The sequence below is a fragment of the Neoarius graeffei genome, chromosome 22, assembly GCF_027579695.1.
Source record: "Neoarius graeffei isolate fNeoGra1 chromosome 22, fNeoGra1.pri, whole genome shotgun sequence".
Taxonomy (NCBI): domain Eukaryota; kingdom Metazoa; phylum Chordata; class Actinopteri; order Siluriformes; family Ariidae; genus Neoarius; species Neoarius graeffei.
Window position 1 is genome coordinate 55,040,417 of NC_083590.1, and position 20,575 is coordinate 55,060,991.

At 41.7% G+C, this 20,575-nt stretch overlaps 1 protein-coding gene across 1 annotated transcript; it reads left to right on the plus strand.

Annotated features, from left to right (window-relative positions):
- Positions 1-1,160: 1,160 nt before the first annotated feature.
- tbxta (T-box transcription factor Ta) lies at positions 1,161-3,358 on the plus strand. The gene is made up of 8 exons (XM_060904104.1): positions 1,161-1,345; positions 1,562-1,826; positions 1,963-2,097; positions 2,176-2,237; positions 2,354-2,415; positions 2,505-2,678; positions 2,865-2,988; positions 3,097-3,358. Exons 1-8 carry the CDS (start codon positions 1,161-1,163, stop codon positions 3,356-3,358), a joined length of 1,269 nt encoding a protein of 422 aa, XP_060760087.1.
- The last annotated feature ends 17,217 nt before the right edge of the window (positions 3,359-20,575 follow it).

Here is a 20,575-nt window from a genome sequence, read left to right on the forward strand (position 1 = left end):
TAATATTAGGATTGTTAAATTCTACCACTAAGCATTGCTAGCTTAAAAGATTCTCCTTTTGTGACCTGTAATTAGTAAAATACTCTAGATATGAGACCAGAGACTATCTTGAATCAAGTTGACGACACGTGTAGCATTGCAACAAGTTTATTTTTTTTTCCCATTTCAACATTCAAACATTAAAACATCTCTTAAGATTCCACTTCCCCAGGACCTCAGGCACCAAAAAAAAAAAAAAAGTCTACGCATTTTGACTTACAGTGCTTACACAACGCCAAAGCAACAGTGCATTTTGGGGGCACTGACTATTCATGTGTACGAGGGGTTTACAAGATCAGGCACAAAAAAACCCCCAAACTAAAACAAACAAAAAAACCACTGAACTTAACTCACAGCATTCCAAAAAGACCTCACTAAATCGCCCTCCACTCACTCATAGCCTTTTTGAAGGCACTTGTCTGGTCTCGAGTCTGTACAGCATCTAGAAGGAGCTCACTCTGAATGACTGAGAAAACAGTCGCAGTAAACTTAGGATCTGTAAGGTGGAGTTGAATTGTAATGAAAGATTCAAAGATTTCAGTAAAGTTCATTTATTCCCAAAACAAACATACTTTGTTTTTTTTTCTTGAAACAAGATGAACCGCATTTGACAAATGTCCAAAATGTACTTACTTGTTTTAAAAAAAACTTGTTTTATTTTCAAAGGTGCTCCAAATAAGACTTTTTCAAGACATTTTGTCTAGACAAGATTTTCAAGATGGACTGTCTACAGTAAAAACTAGCCTTTCTAGCTAAATGAGGTTTTGCTTGTTGGGCAATTATGTCTTATAATAAGGGTGGCGAGATGTTTTGACTTGAAAATAGACAAATAAACTTGCTAAGATTTGTATTTTTTGCAGTGAGGCCTTTCATTTTTCGTGCGTTCTGGGCGATAAGGGGCGTGGCTTCAGCGCTTGAGCCCCGCCCCAGAGCAGCATGTGGTCTTTGGATGGCCTTTTAAATCGCTCGCGCGCATCCTCGCAGAAATAAAGTAGAACTCTGCTGTCGGTCCGAGCGCTGGGACTCGAACTCACAACCGCCGGTGGTGTCGAGGCGCTGCGCTGCATCACAGCCGGGAATTGGGGTTTTTGCTATTTGTTGGCACCAATAAGTCTGGAAGTATGAGCTGTTCCCCTCCGGATCAGAGGCTGGAGCAGCTGCTCAGTGCTGTAGAGAGCGAGTTTCAGAAGGGCAGTGAGAAAGGAGACACCTCGGAGAGGGACATTAAACTCAGCCTGGAGGACTCCGAGCTGTGGAGCAAGTTTAAAGAGCTCACTAATGAGATGATTGTCACCAAGACTGGAAGGTAGGATATGGCAGCCTATCAGGTTGCACATACACTGATGCTTCATGCCTCCTCTGGTTTACAGAACAACATGGTTGTCCTGAATATTAACTTTTTGACTAGGGATGCTATTTTTTAAACACACACACACTTGTTGGAGAATCATAGTGATGCTAAAATTAGCCTGTAGTTAGTGAGGACTCCTGAGAGCCAGTGTTGTGTTGTGTTTGGTTTCAGACGGATGTTCCCGGTACTCAGGGCAAGTGTTAGTGGTCTGGACCCCAACGCCATGTACTCGGTACTGCTGGACTTCGTGGCTGCAGATAATAACCGCTGGAAATACGTGAACGGAGAGTGGGTTCCAGGTGGAAAACCGGAGCCGCAGAGCCCCAGCTGTGTGTACATCCACCCTGACTCACCCAACTTCGGAGCCCACTGGATGAAAGCGCCTGTTTCCTTCAGCAAAGTCAAACTGTCCAACAAACTCAATGGAGGGGGACAGGTGAAGCCAAGCAGCAGCTCCGTCTCCTGTCCTCTTACTCATTCGCTCTTTGTATATTGTAACTTTTTATGATCTCTTCATATTTTGATCATAGGCTACATGAAGTTACATCTGAGGCTTTTCCTCCCTTCTGTAGATTATGTTGAACTCTCTGCACAAGTACGAGCCGAGGATCCACATCGTGAAGGTGGGCGGCATCCAGAAAATGATCAGTAGCCAGTCTTTCCCAGAGACTCAGTTCATAGCTGTTACTGCCTACCAAAATGAAGAGGTATGGAGGTCCAACCTAGTGTTCGCAGCTGAGAAAATGGTATCGGGTTAACAAAATAGTCATTGTTTCCTTCTTCAGATTACAGCGCTGAAGATCAAACACAACCCTTTTGCTAAGGCCTTCTTGGATGCTAAAGAGAGGTGGGTATAATAAATAACTCCGAGTTTAGATAGCTGATAGCAGTTCTGCTCAAACGTAACATAATGATGTTATAGAATAAGCACTGAACAGTTTGTGTTTTTCTTCACGTTCACAGGAGTGACCACCGGGAGGCCCAAGATCAAAGCAATGACAATCAGCAGTCTGGCTACTCGCAGAGTAAGTACTGTTCTCAGGAGTACACCCAAAGAGGTGTCCCAGAAAATGTTCAGTCGACTTCCTCATGACTTAACCTTCTTCCTTGACAGTTGGTGGCTGGTTTTTGCCCAGTAATGGGCCCATCTGCCCCAGCAATAGCCCACCCCAGTTCAGTGGGTCCCCAGGTCACTCCTCCAGCTCTTACTGTGAGCGCTATTCCAGCCTGCGGAGCCACCGAGCATCTCCATACCCCAACCATTACCCTCATCGCAGCACTACCAACAGTGAGATACTCCACTACCTGTTGCTTTCATTTTGTTATACGCTGTAAAGTGAAAGGTGTGAGTTTCAGTACTAAATATCAAGGACAATAATTGTTAGGTTTCTCGGAGGCTATAAGTGGCTCTAAGTTTAGATGGAATTGTACTTTCTTAGGATAAAATGCTGAATATCGTTTATGGTGTTTTTAGACAGTTACATGGATGGCTCATCAGGGACTATTCCAACCCATGACAACTGGTCAACCTTGCAAATCCCTAATTCTAGTGGAATGGGCACTCTTGCTCATACCACCAACTCCACCTCCAACACAAGGTCAGTCAACACATCGAAACAGCTTTGAAACATAATTTTTCTAGATTAACGGAGCAGTTTACTTGGTGATCGCCTCTCTCTAACGTTTATCCTCTTGTGTGTTTGCAGCCAGTACCCCAGCCTGTGGTCTGTGGCTGGGACAGCCCTCACCCCGTCTGGCTCAGCTTCAGGCTCCATTGCTGGGGGTCTAACCTCTCAGTTCCTGCGAGGCTCCTCTGTGTCTTACTCAGGTCTGACCTCTCTACCCGTGTCTTCTCCATCGTCCATGTACGATCCAAGTCTGACTGAAGCGGGAGTGGCTGATGCCCAGTTTGAGACCTCCATTGCTAGGCTTACAGCTTCCTGGGCACCTGTAGCACAGAGCTACTGAGAACTGACTGGGCCCAAGATGCTCGTTCCTGCTGTTAGAGATAGCATAAGCACCTGGATCTGAGATTAAGAATCCTGAGTGGTGATTTAAAAAAAAAAAAAAAAAGATGCAGGTGAGTTGGAGAAGGTCCAGAAGAGATTCCTTCAGGCAGTTTTTTAAATTTTCATCATGTTAGAACATCATTGTTACTGATATACTGAGAGTAATAATTTTATAGAAATTGTAATAGAAATTATAGAAAATTTACTGTCCACCATTTTGGGACCAATGAGAGCTCCTGGAACTACAAGATTAATAAAACCAAAGGTGGTTGTTGTTGTTGACTGAATAAATGTAAATGTCTGTAAATAAATAAGTTAATGTCCATTCTCATGGTTGGTCATATAGAAATTTAAAATATTCAGAAACCTTTGTGTGCTTGAAAAGAAAGACGAGTCTTGTACCCTGATATCCTGTAACTTGCGTGTGTGCGCGCACGTACACACGTGCCTTGTACATACCTATCTATCTATTTGTACTTGTTTGCTGTAAGTTTTATTTATGTCTTTTTAATATTAAATTAATTTTTTTTTCTCCAATGTCTGGCTGTTCCCATTTCTTTTCCGTCCCAACTCTTTTTAAATGTACACATATATACAAAAGTCATTTCAAGTACTGAGAAAGTATTTGACCCTTCTGGAGTTCTTCTGTTTTTGCATATGTTACATGGAATTGGCTCAGATCTGAATTCTGCAAAGTAGAGCTCCCCCTTCCTGAAGTGATCTGAAAGAATAAGCTGTTTTGTTTTGGCAGAACCAGAGATGCAGACTTTATACCTAATTCAATCTGAAAAACAAACATGTTAATGATAAACCATGAAATACCTGTACGGGTGAGTCCATGCCCATAAGAGCCTCAGGTTCTTGGCCGACAGGAGTGGAACCTAGTGTGGTCTTCTACTGTTGTAGTTCATCCACCTCAAGGTTTGACATGTCCATTCTGAGATGCTTTTCTGGTCACCATGGTTGTACAGAGTGATTATGTGAGTTACTATAGACTTCCTGTCAGCTCAGAACAGTCTGATTGTTCTCCTTTGATCTCCTTCATCAGCAAGGTGTTTCAGCCTGCAGACCTTCTGCTCACAGGAGATCAGCAGTTTCTGAAATACTCAAACCAGCCCATCTGATACCAACATGTAATGTAATGGTGTAAACATGAGTGAGCAGGGGTCCCAGGTGTTCCTATTAAAGTGCAGAAGTGCTTCTTTAACTGTGTATTTGAGGTGTTTCTGAGGCTATAGGACATAACTTTATTTGATTAATTAAATTTATATATTCTTGCCTAAAAGTCTTGATCCACTCAAGCTGTATAATTTATGTACCTTTCTATCACAATTTTTTTTTTCAGATTTTAGATGCATTTATAAGTCATATGTCTCCAATTACTTTTTAATTATTTGCAAGCATAAGGAATTATACTTATGCTTGCAAATATTATATTCTCTCAGGTATCAAAACATTTTCACCTGAAATCATGTTGCAACATTCTTGTTGCTCTTTTATAATTTGTTCATACACTGTGTCATATTTCTTGATCCAGTTGATTATCATGATGGCCTGTCTCTGTAAATTCAGAAAAGAGCCATGAAGATGTTACAGTGGTGCTGAGTGAAATCTAGGTGGTGTTAGTTATGAAGAAGTGGCACTGCAGGTAGTTCAGACACCGAGCTGGGCTTCAGCTCCAAGCCTTACACATGACAGGTTTTTTTTCTCCCCATCACACAGTTTTGTTAGAATTTACAGCTTGGTGTCATTCTGGAAAAGAAAAAAAAGATCAGATATTAACCTTCCAATTCTTTTGACCAAACAACATCAAAGATCCAAACTAAATGTGCAAAACAAAGCAGTCAGTTCATTTCCTAGATCTTTAGGGTTTAATTGGTTAATGCTGCCGATCCTTTTCTCTTTTACACACACTTTGCGTGTCAGAAGTAGTAGAAAACAGAGAACTGCCTGCTTCACTACAACAAAGTGTGTACTGTAATGGAGAGGAACAGCTTCTGTCTACTTGGACATTGTATATTGTAGGTCAGAGGTTTAATGTGTTATATACATTTCCATTTGGTAGCAGTGGGTGTGAGGGATGGTGCTGCCAGTGCTTTAGTCCATACACCTCAGAGTCTGTGATTGAGGAGTCCACACGCGGGTGCAAATGAAGCCCACAGGGTTAAAGAGCCACAGGCAAACAGACCTGTAGGAGCAGCATGACGGGCATCTGGGACGGGGAACCTATGTGCGTGTGTGTGTTGAGCCTTTAAGCAAATTAAAGCTATTCTCTCTGAATATCTTTACATTTATTGGAGTCATAACGTGTTCATAAACAAGCCTGTCATTTGCCCGTCCTTTCAACTTCATATATCCATAGATAGAAGCAAGTCTACTTCTTAAAAATTACAGTTAAATATCTTCTAACTCAATTCTCATTTATACTTCCTGTTGTCATGAGTGTATTGGGATTTTATTTCATGTCAAACCAGTCAGGGCCAACCTGAATTTCTAAATGACATTCTATGACTTTCTTATATAGTCAAAAATAAATTTTTTTCCTCCCACCAAATGGCAATTGTATCAGAATTCACAAGTAGAGTTTGTGAATGCAAGCAAAGTTGGGCTTGCAAGTCACATAGTAATATGGTATGGGATGGTACCCGATCCCAATCCCTGCCTGATTTGAGCCACACATGCTTGGTGCAAATTGGGAAGGGGAAGCGGATCAAGTAGCAAATACGTTGCATAATCTGTAAAAGAAAAACATGACATATTTTGAAACTTGCATGTCTACAGTTATAACATACAAATGCAAACCCTGCAATATAAACTTTAATCATAAGATAAAAAGCATGATGCTAAAACATGTTATTATTAACAGAGTGGAGTCTGATGGGCTAAACTTCCTCCATTTTGCTTCCACTTAAAATGAACTAATTCAGGAACTTTTCCTCTAACTTACTGAATATGGAATATGACTGTATTTCTAATTTTGTATTGAACATTTGTTGTCTCCAATCCTTCAATGCAGATCAGGTAACCACAAACAACTGGGCTTGCAAGTCACATGGTGATGCAAAATATGGTAACTTGGGGATTTTCAAAACATGGAATGTCTCTAATCTCGAGCCTAAAGAATGTATAGTTTCACATTTACAGTGGTGGGTTAAATCTCCCTATGTGCTTTTTTCTTGAGTTGATCAATCCCTTGCTTAGAATCCAATAAAATTATGAATTTTCACTCATTTTTTCATAAGTTTGTAAAAGTCATAAAGCTAACAAGGCAAATGCAATCAGATACTTACAAAATTATCAATCAGTAGTTTTACATCTTTTTTTTAAATTCAGCAAATCAGCATAGGAAACCCCAGAAGCAGGCTTGTAGTACTTGAGTCCGACTCGTGGCCTAATTTTAAGAACTTGTGACTTGATTTGGACTCGAGCACTGATGACTCGGACTTGGACTCGTACATTGGAGACAAGGACTTGGATTTTTTTCTTTATTTTTTGTAACATGCCATAATAATTTGGCATAAGATATTTATCCATCCATCCATCCATCCATCCATCCATCCATCCATCATCTGTAGCCACTTATCCAGTCCTACAGGGTCGCGGGCAAGCTGGAGCCTATCCCAGCTGACTATGGGCGAGAGGCAGGGTACACCCTGGACAAGTTGCCAGGTCATCGCAGGGCTATAAGATATTTATCTCATCTCATCTCATTATCTTTTTAGCCACTTTATCCTGTTCTACAGGGTCGCAGGCAAGCTGGAGCCTATCCCAGCTGACTATGGGCGAAAGGCGGGGTACACCCTGGACAAGTCGCCAGGTCATCACAGGGCTGACACATAGACAACCATTCACACTCACACCTATGGTCAATTTAGAGATAAGATATTTATATCTGCATTAATTTTTATACTAATTTTGTACAACCCCAATTCCAAAAAAGTTGGGACAAAGTACAAATTGTAAATAAAAACGAAATGCAATAATTTACAAATCTCAAAAACTGATATTGTATTCACAATAGAACATAGACAACATATCAAATGTCGAAAGTGAGACATTTTGAAATTTCATGCCAAATATTGGCTCATTTGAAATTTCATGACAGCAACACATCTCAAAAAAGTTGGGACAGGGGCAATAAGAGGCTGGAAAAGTTAAAGGTACAAAAAAGGAACAGCTGGAGGACCAAATTGCAACTCATTAGGTCAATTGGCAATAGGTCATTAACATGACTGGGTATAAAAAGAGCATCTTGGAGTGGCAGCGGCTCTCAGAAGTAAAGATGGGAAGAGGATCACCAATCCCCCTAATTCTGCGCCGACAAATAGTGGAGCAATATCAGAAAGGAGTTCGACAGTGTAAAATTGCAAAGAGTTTGAACATATCATCATCTACAGTGCATAATATCATCAAAAGATTCAGAGAATCTGGAAGAATCTCTGTGCGTAAGGGTCAAGGCCGGAAAACCATACTGGGTGCCCGTGATCTTCGGGCCCTTAGACGGCACTGCATCACATACAGGCATGCTTCTGTATTGGAAATCACAAAATGGGCTCAGGAATATTTCCAGAGAACATTATCTGTGAACACAATTCACCGTGCCATCCGCCGTTGCCAGCTAAAACTCTATAGTTCAAAGAAGAAGCCGTATCTAAACATGATCCAGAAGCGCAGACGTCTTCTCTGGGCCAAGGCTCATTTAAAATGGACTGTGGCAAAGTGGAAAACTGTTCTGTGGTCAGACGAATCAAAATTTGAAGTTCTTTATGGAAATCAGGGACGCCGTGTCATTCGGACTAAAGAGGAGAAGGACGACCCAAGTTGTTATCAGCGCTCAGTTCAGAAGCCTGCATCTCTGATGGTATGGGGTTGCATTAGTGCATGTGGCATGGGCACCTTACACATCTGGAAAGACACCATCAATGCTGAAAGGTATATCCAGGTTCTAGAGCAACATATGCTCCCATCCAGACGACGTCTCTTTCAGGGAAGACCTTGCATTTTCCAGCATGACAATGCCAAACCACATACTGCATCAATTACAGCATCATGGCTGCGTAGAAGAAGGGTCCGGGTACTGAACTGGCCAGTCCAGATCTTTCACCCATAGAAAACATTTGGCGCATCATAAAACAGAAGATACGACAAAAAAGACCTAAGACAGTTGAGCAACTAGAATCCTACATTAGACAAGAATGGGTTAACATTCCTATCCCTAAACTTGAGCAACTTGTCTCCTCAGTCCCCAGACGTTTACAGACTGTTGTAAAGAGAAAAGGGGATGTCTCACAGTGGGAAACATGGCCTTGTCCCAACTTTTTTGAGATGTGGTGTTGTCATGAAGTTTAAAATCACCTAATTTTTCTCTTTAAATGATACATTTTCTCAATTTAAATATTTGATATGTCATCTATGTTCTATTCTGAATAAAATATGGAATTTTGAAACTTCCACATCATTGCATTCCATTTTTATTTACAATTTGTACTTTGTCCCAACTTTTTTGGAATCGGGGTTGTACAAGAGAATGCACATTCAGCTGTTCATATGTCATGTTCAGGAACAAACTAACGTTAATGGCACTAAAATGCCTAGAGAGAACGCCCCTAGGATTGTCTGCTTTACTTATACAGACTTCTTGTGCAGTGGGAAAAAATGCACTGCGATGTGTTCCATATGTAGAAGAACTATTGAGGAGACGACGGGGACAACCTCGAACTTCAATCATCATTTGGCAAGACTCACCCAGAGAGGGAAGTGACATGCTATGTTCATTGCTCTGTTGATAGTGGGTGGGGCTTGCTGAGCAATGAGCAAGCTTTTTATCTTTAGCCTATTAACTAAACAGTCGAGCAGTAATGTTAGTCCAACACAGTAGCAGAGACACTTTCACATAAAGGCAGCAACAGACACCGTCAAATGGTGCGGTTGGAGTTTTGTTCTTGGACTCGACTTTAAATTTTCTTTAATGACTTGGACTTGACTCGGACTTGAACGCTGGGGACTCAAGACTGGACTCAGACTTGAGGTTTAGTGACTCAACTACAACACTGCCCAGAAGTAAACACAGAGCTGTGTCAGCTTGGAGATTTTCTCTGCTTAGTGACAAGATATATACAGTAGCAGTCCAAAAATTGGACATACATTCTAATTCAGTGTTTACTCTTTATTTTTATGAATTAAAAGTCACTTCATGTCTTAAAGTAATGATGGATGTCGTTTCTCTTTACTTGGTTTATTGGTCTCATCTCATCTCATTATCTGTAGCCGCTTTATCCTATTCTACAGGGTCGCAGGCGAGCTGGAGCCTATCCCAGCTGACTACGGGCGAAAGGCAGGGTTCACCTTGGACAAGTCGCCAGGTCATCACAGGGCTGACACATAGACACAGACAACCATTCACACTCACACCTACGGTCAATTTAGAGCCACCAGTTAACCTAACCTGCATGTCTTTGGACTGTGGGGGAAACCGGAGCACCCGGAGGAAACCCACGCGGACACGGGGAGAACATGCAAACTCCACACAGAAAGGCCCTCGCCGGCCACGGGGCTCGAACCTGGACCTTCTTGCTGTGAGGCAACAGCGCTAACCACTACACCACTGTGCCACCCCACGCTGGATATGCTGAAGAATCTAAAATATCAAACATATATATTTTTTATTTTTAACCCTTTTTTGTTTTCCACATAACTTCATATATGTTCCAGATGTTATTTTATCATTTTGATGTCTTCAGTATTGTAGAAAAGAGTCAAAATACAGAAACACCTATCAATGAGTAGCGTAAGGATGTACAAACTTTGACTGGTACTGTGTATACAGTATACAGCTTCAGCATTTTTCATAAAGTCACAACCATGCTCTATTCATTATTCCTTAAGTGGAACACAGACTATACCTTTGTTTTCCGGTTTCCTGCTTATTGTGGCTTGTTTCATGTGACACTCATCTCATAGTGCTTATGTTACCTGCCGGTATTAATGTAGACATGACGGGTTCCCAAATATTTTTTTTTCAGACATGCACAATTTACATGCGAATGCTGGATACACACAGGGCAAATTTACATTCACAGATAAGAACAAGTATAAACCTGATCTAACACAAGGTGTCGTGTCCATGTCCGTCCTAAATAGTAGTGGCAGTATAGTACCATGTGTACAATGTCTGCAACAGACTGAAGAAACTAGAGATGTGCCTCAAACTGTGTACTTGTATACAGTTTTCAACCAGGGGGCATCTGTTTAAGGTGCCCAAACCACCTCAACTAGCTCCTCTCAAATTGGAAGAGCACCATATCTGACACACTTTGAGATTTCCAAGCTCCTCACCTCATCATGGAGAGTAAATCCTGCAACTTTGTGGAGGACTGGAATACTGCTGCTGCTCACCCAGTCCATTTGTTATTCTCTTGATCTCTTTTTCCATCACTCATGAATAAGATCCCAAGATACTTCACCACCAGCAGGGTCAAGATCTCTGTCCTAACCTGAAGTAAGCATCCAACTCTACTAGGACTTGGAGTTGACGAGTTTCATTTCAGCTGCTTCACATTCAATAGTGAAACATTAAGAGATGTTACCTTGAGCTCCCACTGAGAACTGGCCTAGTTAGTGTGTCTGGCTCTTGACTGGGAGATTGCAAATTCTACTCACAGTCGGGCCGTACCAAAGACTATTATCAAAATGATACCTGCTACCATCTGACGAGGCATGCTGCAATACAGATTTGAGTAGGAAGTCAAACTCTTGTGTTTACCAGAGGACCAGCCCCCCACTGTAACTGTAGTGATGTACAGTGCCTTGAACAAGTATTCATACCCCTTGAACTTTTTCACATTTTCCACCTTACAACCACGAACTTAAAAGTTTTTTTATTGAGATTTTATGTGATAGACCAACACAGAGTAGCACATAATTGTGAAGTGAAATGAAAATGATAAATGATCTTCAAAATTTTAAACAAATAAAAATCTGAAAAATGTGGTGTGCATTAGTATTCAGCCCCCTGTACTCTGATACCTCTAAATACAATCCAGTGCAATCAATTGCCTTCAGAAGTCATCTAATTAGTTAATAGAGTCCTACTGTGTGTAATTTACTCTCAGCATAAATACACTTGTTCTGTGAAGGCCTCAGTGGTTTGTTAGAGAACACTGAAGAACAAACAGCATCATGAAGACCAAAGAACTCACCAGACAGGTCAGGGATAAAGTTCTGGAGAAGTTTAAAGCAGGGTTAGGTTATAAAAAAATATCCCAAGCTCTGAACATCTCAAGAAGCACTGTTCAATCCATCATTCAAAAATGGAAAAAGTATGGCACAACTGCAAACCTACCAAGACATGGCCGTCCATCTAAACTGACAGAGCGAGCAAGGAGAGCACTGGTCAGAGGAGCAGCTAAGAGGCCCATGATCACTCTGGAGGAGCTGCAGAAATCCACAGCTCAGGTGGGAGAATCTGTGCACAGGACAACTAGAAGTCGTACACTCCACAAATCTGCCCTTTTTGGAAGAGTGGCAAGAAGAAAGCCATTGTTGAAAGACAGGCATAAGAAGCCATGTAGGGGACACAGCAAACATGTGGAAGAAGGTGCTTTGGTCAGATGAGACCAAAGTTGAACTTTTTGGCCTAAATGCAAAACGCTATGTGTGATGGAAAACTAACACTGCTCATCACCCTGCACACACCATCCCCACTGTGAAACATGGTGGTGGCAGCATCATGCTATGGGGATGCTTTTCTTCAGCAGGGACAGGGAAGCTGGTCAGAGTTGATGGGAAGATGGAGGGAGCTAAATACAGGGCAATCCTGGAAGAAAACCTGTTGGAGGCTGCAAAAGACTTGAGACTGGGAAGGAGATTCACCTTCCAGCAAGACAATGACCCTAAACATACAGCGAGAGCTACAATGGAATGGTTTAGATCAAAGAATATTCATGTGTTAGAACGGCCCAGTCAAAGTCCAGACCTAAATCCCATTGAGCATCTGTGGCAAGACTTGAAAATTGCTGTTCACAGACGCTCTCCATCCAATCTGGCTGAGCTTGAGCTATTTTGCAAAGAAGAATGGGCAAAAATTTCAGTGTCTAGATGTGCAAAGCTGGTAGAGACATACCACAAAAGAATTGCAGCTGTAATTGCAGCAAAAGGTGGCTCTACAAAAGTATTGACGCAGGGGGGCTGAATACAACCCCGATTCCAAAAAAGTTGGGACAAAGTACAAATTGTAAATAAAAACGGAATGCAGTGACGTGGAAGTTTCAAAATTCCATATTTTATTCAGAATAGAACATAGATGACATATCAAATGTTTAAACTGAGAAAATGTATCATTTAAAGAGAAAAATTAGGTGATGTTAAATTTCATGACAACAACACATCTCAAAAAAGTTGGGACAAGGCCATGTTTCCCACTGTGAGACATCCCCTTTTCTCTTTACAACAGTCTGTAAATGTCTGGGGACTGAGGAGACAAGTTGCTCAAGTTTAGGGATAGGAATGTTAACCCATTCTTGTCTAATGTAGGATTCTAGTTGCTCAACTGTCTTAGGTCTTTTTTGTCGTATCTTCCGTTTTATGATGCGCCAAATGTTTTCTATGGGTGAAAGATCTGGACTGCAGGCTGACCAGTTCAGTACCCGGACCCTTCTTCTACACAGCCATGATGATGTAATTGATGCAGTATGTGGTTTGGCATTGTCATGTTGGAAAATGCAAGGTCTTCCCTGAAAGAGACGTCATCTGGATGGGAGCATATGTTGCTCTAGAACCTGGATATACCTTTCAGCATTGATGGTGTCTTTCCAGATGTGTAAGCTGCTCATGCCACACACACTAATGCAACCCCATACCATCAGAGATGCAGGCTTCTGAACTGAGCGCTGATAACAACTTGGGTCGTCCTTCTCCTCTTTAGTCCGAATGGCACAGCGTCCCTGATTTCCATAAAGAACTTCAAATTTTCATTCGTCTGACCACAGAACAGTTTTCCACTTTGCCACAGTCCGTTTTAAATGAGCCTTGGCCCAGAGAAGACGTCTGCGCTTCTGGATCATGTTTCGATACGGCTGCTTCTTTGAACTATAGAGTTTTAGCTGGCAACGGCGGATGGCACGGTGAATTGTGTTCACAGATAATGTTCTCTGGAAATATTCCTGAACCCATTTTGTGATTTCCAATACAGAAGCATGCCTGTATGTGATGCAGTGCCGTCTAAGGGCCCGAAGATCACGGGCACCCAGTATGGTTTTCCGGCCTTGACCCTTACGCACAGAGATTCTTCCAGATTCTCTGAATCTTTTGATGATATTATGCACTGTAGATGATGATGTGTTCAAACTCTTTGCAGTTTTACACTGTCGAACTCCTTTCTGATATTGCTCCACTATTTGTCGGCGCAGAATTAGGGGGATTGGTGATCCTCTTCCCATCTTTACTTCTGAGAGCCGCTGCCACTCCAAGATGCTCTTTTTATACCCAGTCATGTTAATGACCTATTGCCAATTGACCTAATGAGTTGCAATTTGGTCCTCCAGCTGTTCCTTTTTTGTACCTTTAACTTTTCCAGCCTCTTATTGCCCCTGTCCCAACTTTTTTGAGATGTGTTGCTGTCATGAAATTTCAAATGAGCCAATATTTGGCATGAAATTTCAAAATATCTCACTTTCGACATTTGACATGTTGTCTATGTTCTATTGTGAATACAATATCAGTTTTTGAGATTTGTAAATTATTGCATTCCATTTTTATGAACAATTTGTACTTTGTCCCAACTTTTTTGGAATCGGGGTTGTACTAAGCACACCACATTTTTCAGATTTTTATTTGTTTAAAATTTTGAAGACCATTTATCATTTTCGTTTCACTTCAAAATTATGTGCTACTCTGTGTTGGTCTATCAAATAAAATCTCAATAAAAACTTTTAAGTTCGTGGTTGTAAGGTGGAAAAATGTGAAAAAGTTCAACGGGTATGAATACTTTTTCAAGGCACTGTAATAGGTGAGAGGCCGAGGGCTACAGAAGCAGAGATCGGCACTGCCCAGTGTGCTAAGTGCTTGGTTAGGACTGGGACAGGAGACTGCCTGGGAAGACCAGGTTCTAGCATGGGAAGGACTTTGACCTCGAGTCCCCTATACTGGGCACCTCTGCAACATTGCCTATGCATTGATATCTATGTTCATGAAATCCACAAACAGAAGTGGAGATGAGACACACACCCTTGCATGATTCTGAAACCCACCTTAATGCACTGATCCAGAGACCAGATCACACAAAGTAGTGACCTAAATACAACCCCGATTCCAAAAAAGTTGGGACAAAGTACAAATTGTAAATAAAAACGAAATGCAATAATTTACAAATCTCAAAAACTGATATTGTATTCACAGTAGAACATAGACAACATATCAAATGTCGAAAGTGAGACATTTTGAAATTTCATGCCAAATATTGGCTCATTTGAAATTTCATGACAGCAACACATCTCAAAAAAGTTGGGACAGGGGCAATAAGAGGCTGGAAAAGTTTAAGGTACAAAAAAGGAACAACTGGAGGACCAAATTGCAACTCAATTGGCAATTGGCAATAGGTCATTAACATGACTGGGTATAAAAAGAGCATCTTGGAGTGGCAGCGGCTCTCAGAAGTAAAGATGGAAAGAGGATCACCAATCCCCCTAATTCTGCGCCGACAAATAGTGGAGCAATATCAGAAAGGAGTTCGACAGTGTAAAATTGCAAAGAGTTTGAACATATCATCATCTACAGTGCATATCATCAAAAGATTCAGAGAATCTGGAAGAATCTCTGTGCGTAAGGGTCAAGGCCGGAAAACCATATTGGGTGCCCGTGATCTTCGGGCCCTTAGACGGCACTGCATCACATACAGGCATGCTTCTTTATTGGAAATCACAAAATGGGCTCAGGAATATTTCCAGAGAACATTATCTGTGAACACAATTCACCGTGCCATCCGCCGTTGCCAGCTAAAACTCTATAGTTCAAAGAAGAAGCCGTATCTAAACACGATCCAGAAGCGCAGACGTCTTTTCTGGGCCAAGGCTCATTTAAAATGGACTGTGGCAAAGTGGAAAACTGTTCTGTGGTCAGACAAATCAAAATTTGAAGTTCTTTATGGAAATCAGGGACACCGTGTCATTCGGACTAAAGAGGAGAAGGACGACCCAAGTTATCATCAGCGCTCAGTTCAGAAGCCTGCATCTCTGATGGTATGGGGTTGCATTAGTGCGTGTGGCATAGGTAGCTTACACATCTGGAAAGAAACCATCAATGCTGAAAGGTATATCCAGGTTCTAGAGCAACATATGCTCCCATCCAGATGACGTCTCTTTCAGGGAAGACCTTGCATTTTCCAACATGACAATGCCAAACCACATATACTGCATCAATTACAGCATCATGGCTGCGTAGAAGAAGGGTCCGGGTACTGAACTGGCCGGTCTGAAGTCCAGATCTTTCACCCATAGAAAACATTTGGCGCATCATAAAACGGAAGATACGACAAAAAAGACCTAAGATAGTTGAGCAACTAGAATCCTACATTAGACAAGAATGGGTTAACATTCCTATCCCTAAACTTGAGCAACTTGTCTCCTCAGTCCCCAGACGTTTACAGACTGTTGTAAAGAGAAAAGGGGATGTCTCACAGTGGTAAACATGGCCTTGGCCCAACTTTTTTGAGATGTGTTGTTGTCATGAAATTTAAAATCACCTAATTTTTCTCTTTAAATGATACATTTTCTCAGTTTAAACATTTGATATGTCATCTATGTTCTATTCTGAATAAAATATGGAATTTTGAAACTTCCACATCATTGCATTCCGTTTTTATTTACAATTTGAACTTTGTCCCAACTTTTTTTGAATCAGGGTTGTACAAGGTACAACAAAATTCAAGGCACATGCTTTCTCAGCCTTCTACAAAACACATGTACAGTGGTGCTTGAAAGTTTGTGAACCCTTTAGAATTTTCTATATTTCTGCATAAATATGACCTAGGCGGCACGGTGGTGTAGTGGTTAGCGCTGTCGCCTCACAGCAAGAAGGTCCTGGGTTCGAGCCCCGGGGCTGGCGAGGGCCTTTCTGTGTGGAGTTTGCGTGTTCTCCCCGTGTCCGCGTGGGTTTCCTCCGGGTGCTCCGGTTTCCCCCACAGTCCAAAGACATGCAGGTTAGGTTAACTGGTGACTCTAAATTGAGCGTAGGTGTGAATGTGAGTGTGAATGGTTGTCTGTGTCTATGTGTCAGCCCTGTGATGACCTGGCGACTTGTCCAGGGTGTACCCCGCCTTTCGCCCGTAGTCAGCTGGGATAGGCTCCAGCTTGCCTGCCACCCTGTAGAAGGATAAAGCGGCTAGAGATAATGAGATGAGATGAGATGAAATATGACCTAAAACATCATGAGATTTTTACACAAGTCCTAAAAGTAGATAAAGAGAACCCAGTTAAACAAATGAGACAAAAATATTATACTTGGTCAGTTATTTATTAAGGAAAATGATCCAATATTACATATCTGTGAGTGGCAAAAGTATGTGAACCTTTGCTTTCAGTATCTGGTGTGACCCCCTTGTGCAGCAATAACTGCAACTAAACATTTCCAGTAACTGTTGATCAGTTCTGCACACCGGCTTGGAGGAATTTTAGCCCATTCCTCCGTACAGAACAGCTTCAACTCTGGGATGTTGGTGGGTTTCCTCACATGAACTGCTCGCTTCAGGTCCTTCTACAACATTTCGATTGGATTAAGGTCAGGACTTTGACTTGGCCATTCCAAAACATAAATTTTATTCTTCTTTAACTATTCTTTGGTAGAATGACTTGTGTGCTTAGGGTCGTTGTCTTGCTGCATGACGCACCTTCTCTTGAGATTCAGTTCATGGACAGATATCCTTTCCTTTAGAATTCGCTTGTATAATTCAGAATTCAGTGCTCCATCAATGATGGCAAGCCGTTCTGGCCCAGATGCAGCAAAACAGCCCCAAACCATGATACTACCACCACCATGTTTCACAGATGGGATAAGGGTCTTATGCTGGAATGCAGTGTTTTCCTTTCCCCAAACATAACATTTCTCATTTAAACCAAAAAGTTCTATTTTGGTCTCATCCGTCCACAAAACATTTTTCCAATAGCCTTCTGGCTTGTCCACATGATCTTTAGCAAACTGCAGATGAGCAGCAATGTTCTTTTTGGAGAGCAGTGGCTTTCTCCTTCCAACCCTGCCATGCACACCATTGTTGTTCAGTGTTCTCCTGATGGTGGACTCATGAACATTAACATTAGCCAATGTGAGAGAGGCCTTCAGTTGCTTAGAAGTTACCCTGGGGTCCTTTGTGACCTCACCGACTGTTACATACCTTGCTCTTGGAGTGATCTTTGTTGGTCAACTACTCCTGGGGAGGGTAACAATGGTCTTGAATTTCCTCCATTTGTACACAGTCTGTCTGACTGTGGATTGGTGGAGTCCAAACTCTTTAGAGATGGTTTTGTAATCTTTTCCCGCCTGATAAGCATCAACAACGCTTTTTCTGAGGTCCTCAGAAATATCCTTTGTTCATGCCATGATACACTTCCACAAACACGTGTTGAGAAGATCAGACTTTGATAGATCCCTGTTCTTTAAATAAAACAGGGTGCCCACTCACACTTGATTGTCATCCCATTGATTGAAAACACCTGACTCTAATTTCACCTTCAAATTAACTGCTAATCCTAGAGGTTCACATACTTTTGCCACTCACAGATATGTAATATTGGATCATTTTCCTCGATAAATAAATGACTAAGTATAATATTTTTGTCTCATTTGTTTAACTGGGTTCTTTTTATCTACTTTTAGGACTTATGTGAAAATCTGATGATGTTTTAGGTCATATTTATGCAGAAATATAGAAAATTCTAAAGGGTTCACAAACTTTCAAGCACCACTGTAGACTGGGTTAGAACATCTTGAACATTTTTGAGACCACCTGACAATCTTTTATCACGGTCTATCCAAATTCCCATTCCTTAGCTTTCACTTCTACAATTGTTTTTGTTGCATCTCTTCTAATTTTCCTATATATTTCAATGTAATTAGGTGAGCCCATCATCAGAATTACTTGGAAGGCCTCCATCTTCAGTTTCTCACACACTGGTTTCCACCAGCATATCCTCGGGTTACCACCATAACAGGCACTGACAGCCTTCTTTCTGCTTCCTCTATGATTGAGGACATGCACATTCAGAGTCAATGTCCCTGTCCCTGACCTCTCATCACCTTTCAGAGGTGGGAGTCTCTGGTGTTCTAGTAACAAATACAATTATGGGCAAAATTGTGTTCAAAAAAAGTATTTGTTTTGAAAAGCCATGGCTTGTACAAAAGTTTAATTACCTTTCACAGCTTAGGTTCTGGGAGACCGTTATTCCCAGTCACACACCTCAGAGTATCTCCATCATTCTCGACATGAACACTAATGTACCCATGTAACACTATAGAGTCAGCAGGAAGTACCCTTTCAACCACTTGCTCTACCTTCTACAAGAAGGCTGAATACTCCCAGCTGGTGATGATGGAGTCTCACATCGAAGTCGACACGAGTACCCTGTGACATCTAGTGATGAGTCCTCTCGCGGGAAAACAATCCTATGCTGGAACAGCAAACTTTGCTGCAAGTGCTGCAGGTATATACGGCACTAGCGTCTAGACAGGTGGTGGCACCGGCTTTCCTCCTGGCCCTTTTCTCATTAAGCTGCCTTGTCCTATTTGTTTCAAATGTGTCAATACCCTTTAGACAGGTTTGTTGCCACTTCACACGATCATAAGCGGTAGCTTCCCAGGAGTCAGTATCGATGCTGCATGCCTTGAGATTTTGTTTCAGTGTATCTTTATAACAGAGTCTTGGCCTTCCAATTAGTCTTTGTCCTATCTTTAATTGGGAGTAAAACATAGCTTTGGGTATCCTGGTATCCTCCATTCTAACTAGGTGGCCTACCCAATGCAACAGTGTCTTAATGATATGACATTCCATGCTGGAAACACCACAGTGCTCGAGAACTTCAACATTAGAAACCTTGTCCTGCAATTTAATACCACAAATAGATCTCAGGCAGCGCTGTTAAAATTGCTCCAGAAGCTAAATGTGGCAGGGGTAGGTTGTCCAGGTCTCACAGCCATATAGGAGCATAGTGAGAACTACTGCTTTGTACACACTGATTTTAATTTGAAGCCAAACACCATGTTCATCCCACAATCTGTGTCTCAGTGCACCAAATGAACTGCTACTTTTAGCCAGGCGCTGTGTGATTTCATCATCTAGAGTTGCTGAGTTTGACAGGATACCTCTCAACCACCTGCTCTACAATAAGGCTGAATACTCCCAGATAGTATTCATACATACCCACAAACAAGAGTCAGAATATTTCCTCCTAAAGTCAGAAGTTTAGTACACTGCAACCCCACTATAACAAACTCCTTGGGTGACATCCAAATAGTTCTTTATACCAAAAAGTTCGTAATAGTGTAATGGACCCACTTGTCACAGCAAACACTCATGTTACATGCAAAATTTTAGGCACATTCTCCTTGTCACAAATTTTTCCTTCCAAGTCGCAGTTCACTGACCGAGTTAAAGGATCACGAACGGAGGTGATGTCTTAGTCTGTTATGGAAATGATGGAGGTTACCGGTGTATCGCTGTCAGTGTCAACCCACTGACTCGTTTTCTGAATCTTCACCATTCAGTTCATTCATGAGTTGCAAATCACCGATGAATTTATGTCGGTGGGGCAGGGGGTATAAAAATGCTGCTGGTGCACTTTAACTAGGTGTTAAGTTTAGCAATATCAACAGTCATTTTGTCCTTTTATGGATCCTTTGATCACCATTCTAGATAATTGTTAGTGATCGACACCTAAGCGAGGCTCATTGAGCCTTTATTTTATGGCATTAGCTCGTATTGTTAACTTGACTGCGGACTTGATTACTTATCGTTTGTCTCTGGGGGGGGGGAAGAGGAACGCAAGGCTCAGTGTGTATGTAAGCAGGTGAATGACAGATGTAATTGCAGGAAGTGTGTTTATTTACAAACAGGCAGGCAAACAGTTCAAAAATGCAAGACAAAGGCAGGGATGTGAAACGGGCAATGGGCACACGAGGCACAAACAGAATGGCG

Bases quoted from the DNA above. Each gene is read 5' to 3' on its own strand.
- tbxta (XM_060904104.1), top strand. From the start codon at position 1,161: ATGAGCTGTTCCCCTCCGGATCAGAGGCTGGAGCAGCTGCTCAGTGCT. The intron at 1,827-1,962 runs GTGAAGCCAAGC...TCCCTTCTGTAG, and splicing joins AACTCAATGGAGGGGGACAG to ATTATGTTGAACTCTCTGCA. The intron at 2,416-2,504 runs GTAAGTACTGTT...CTTCCTTGACAG, and splicing joins GCAGTCTGGCTACTCGCAGA to TTGGTGGCTGGTTTTTGCCC.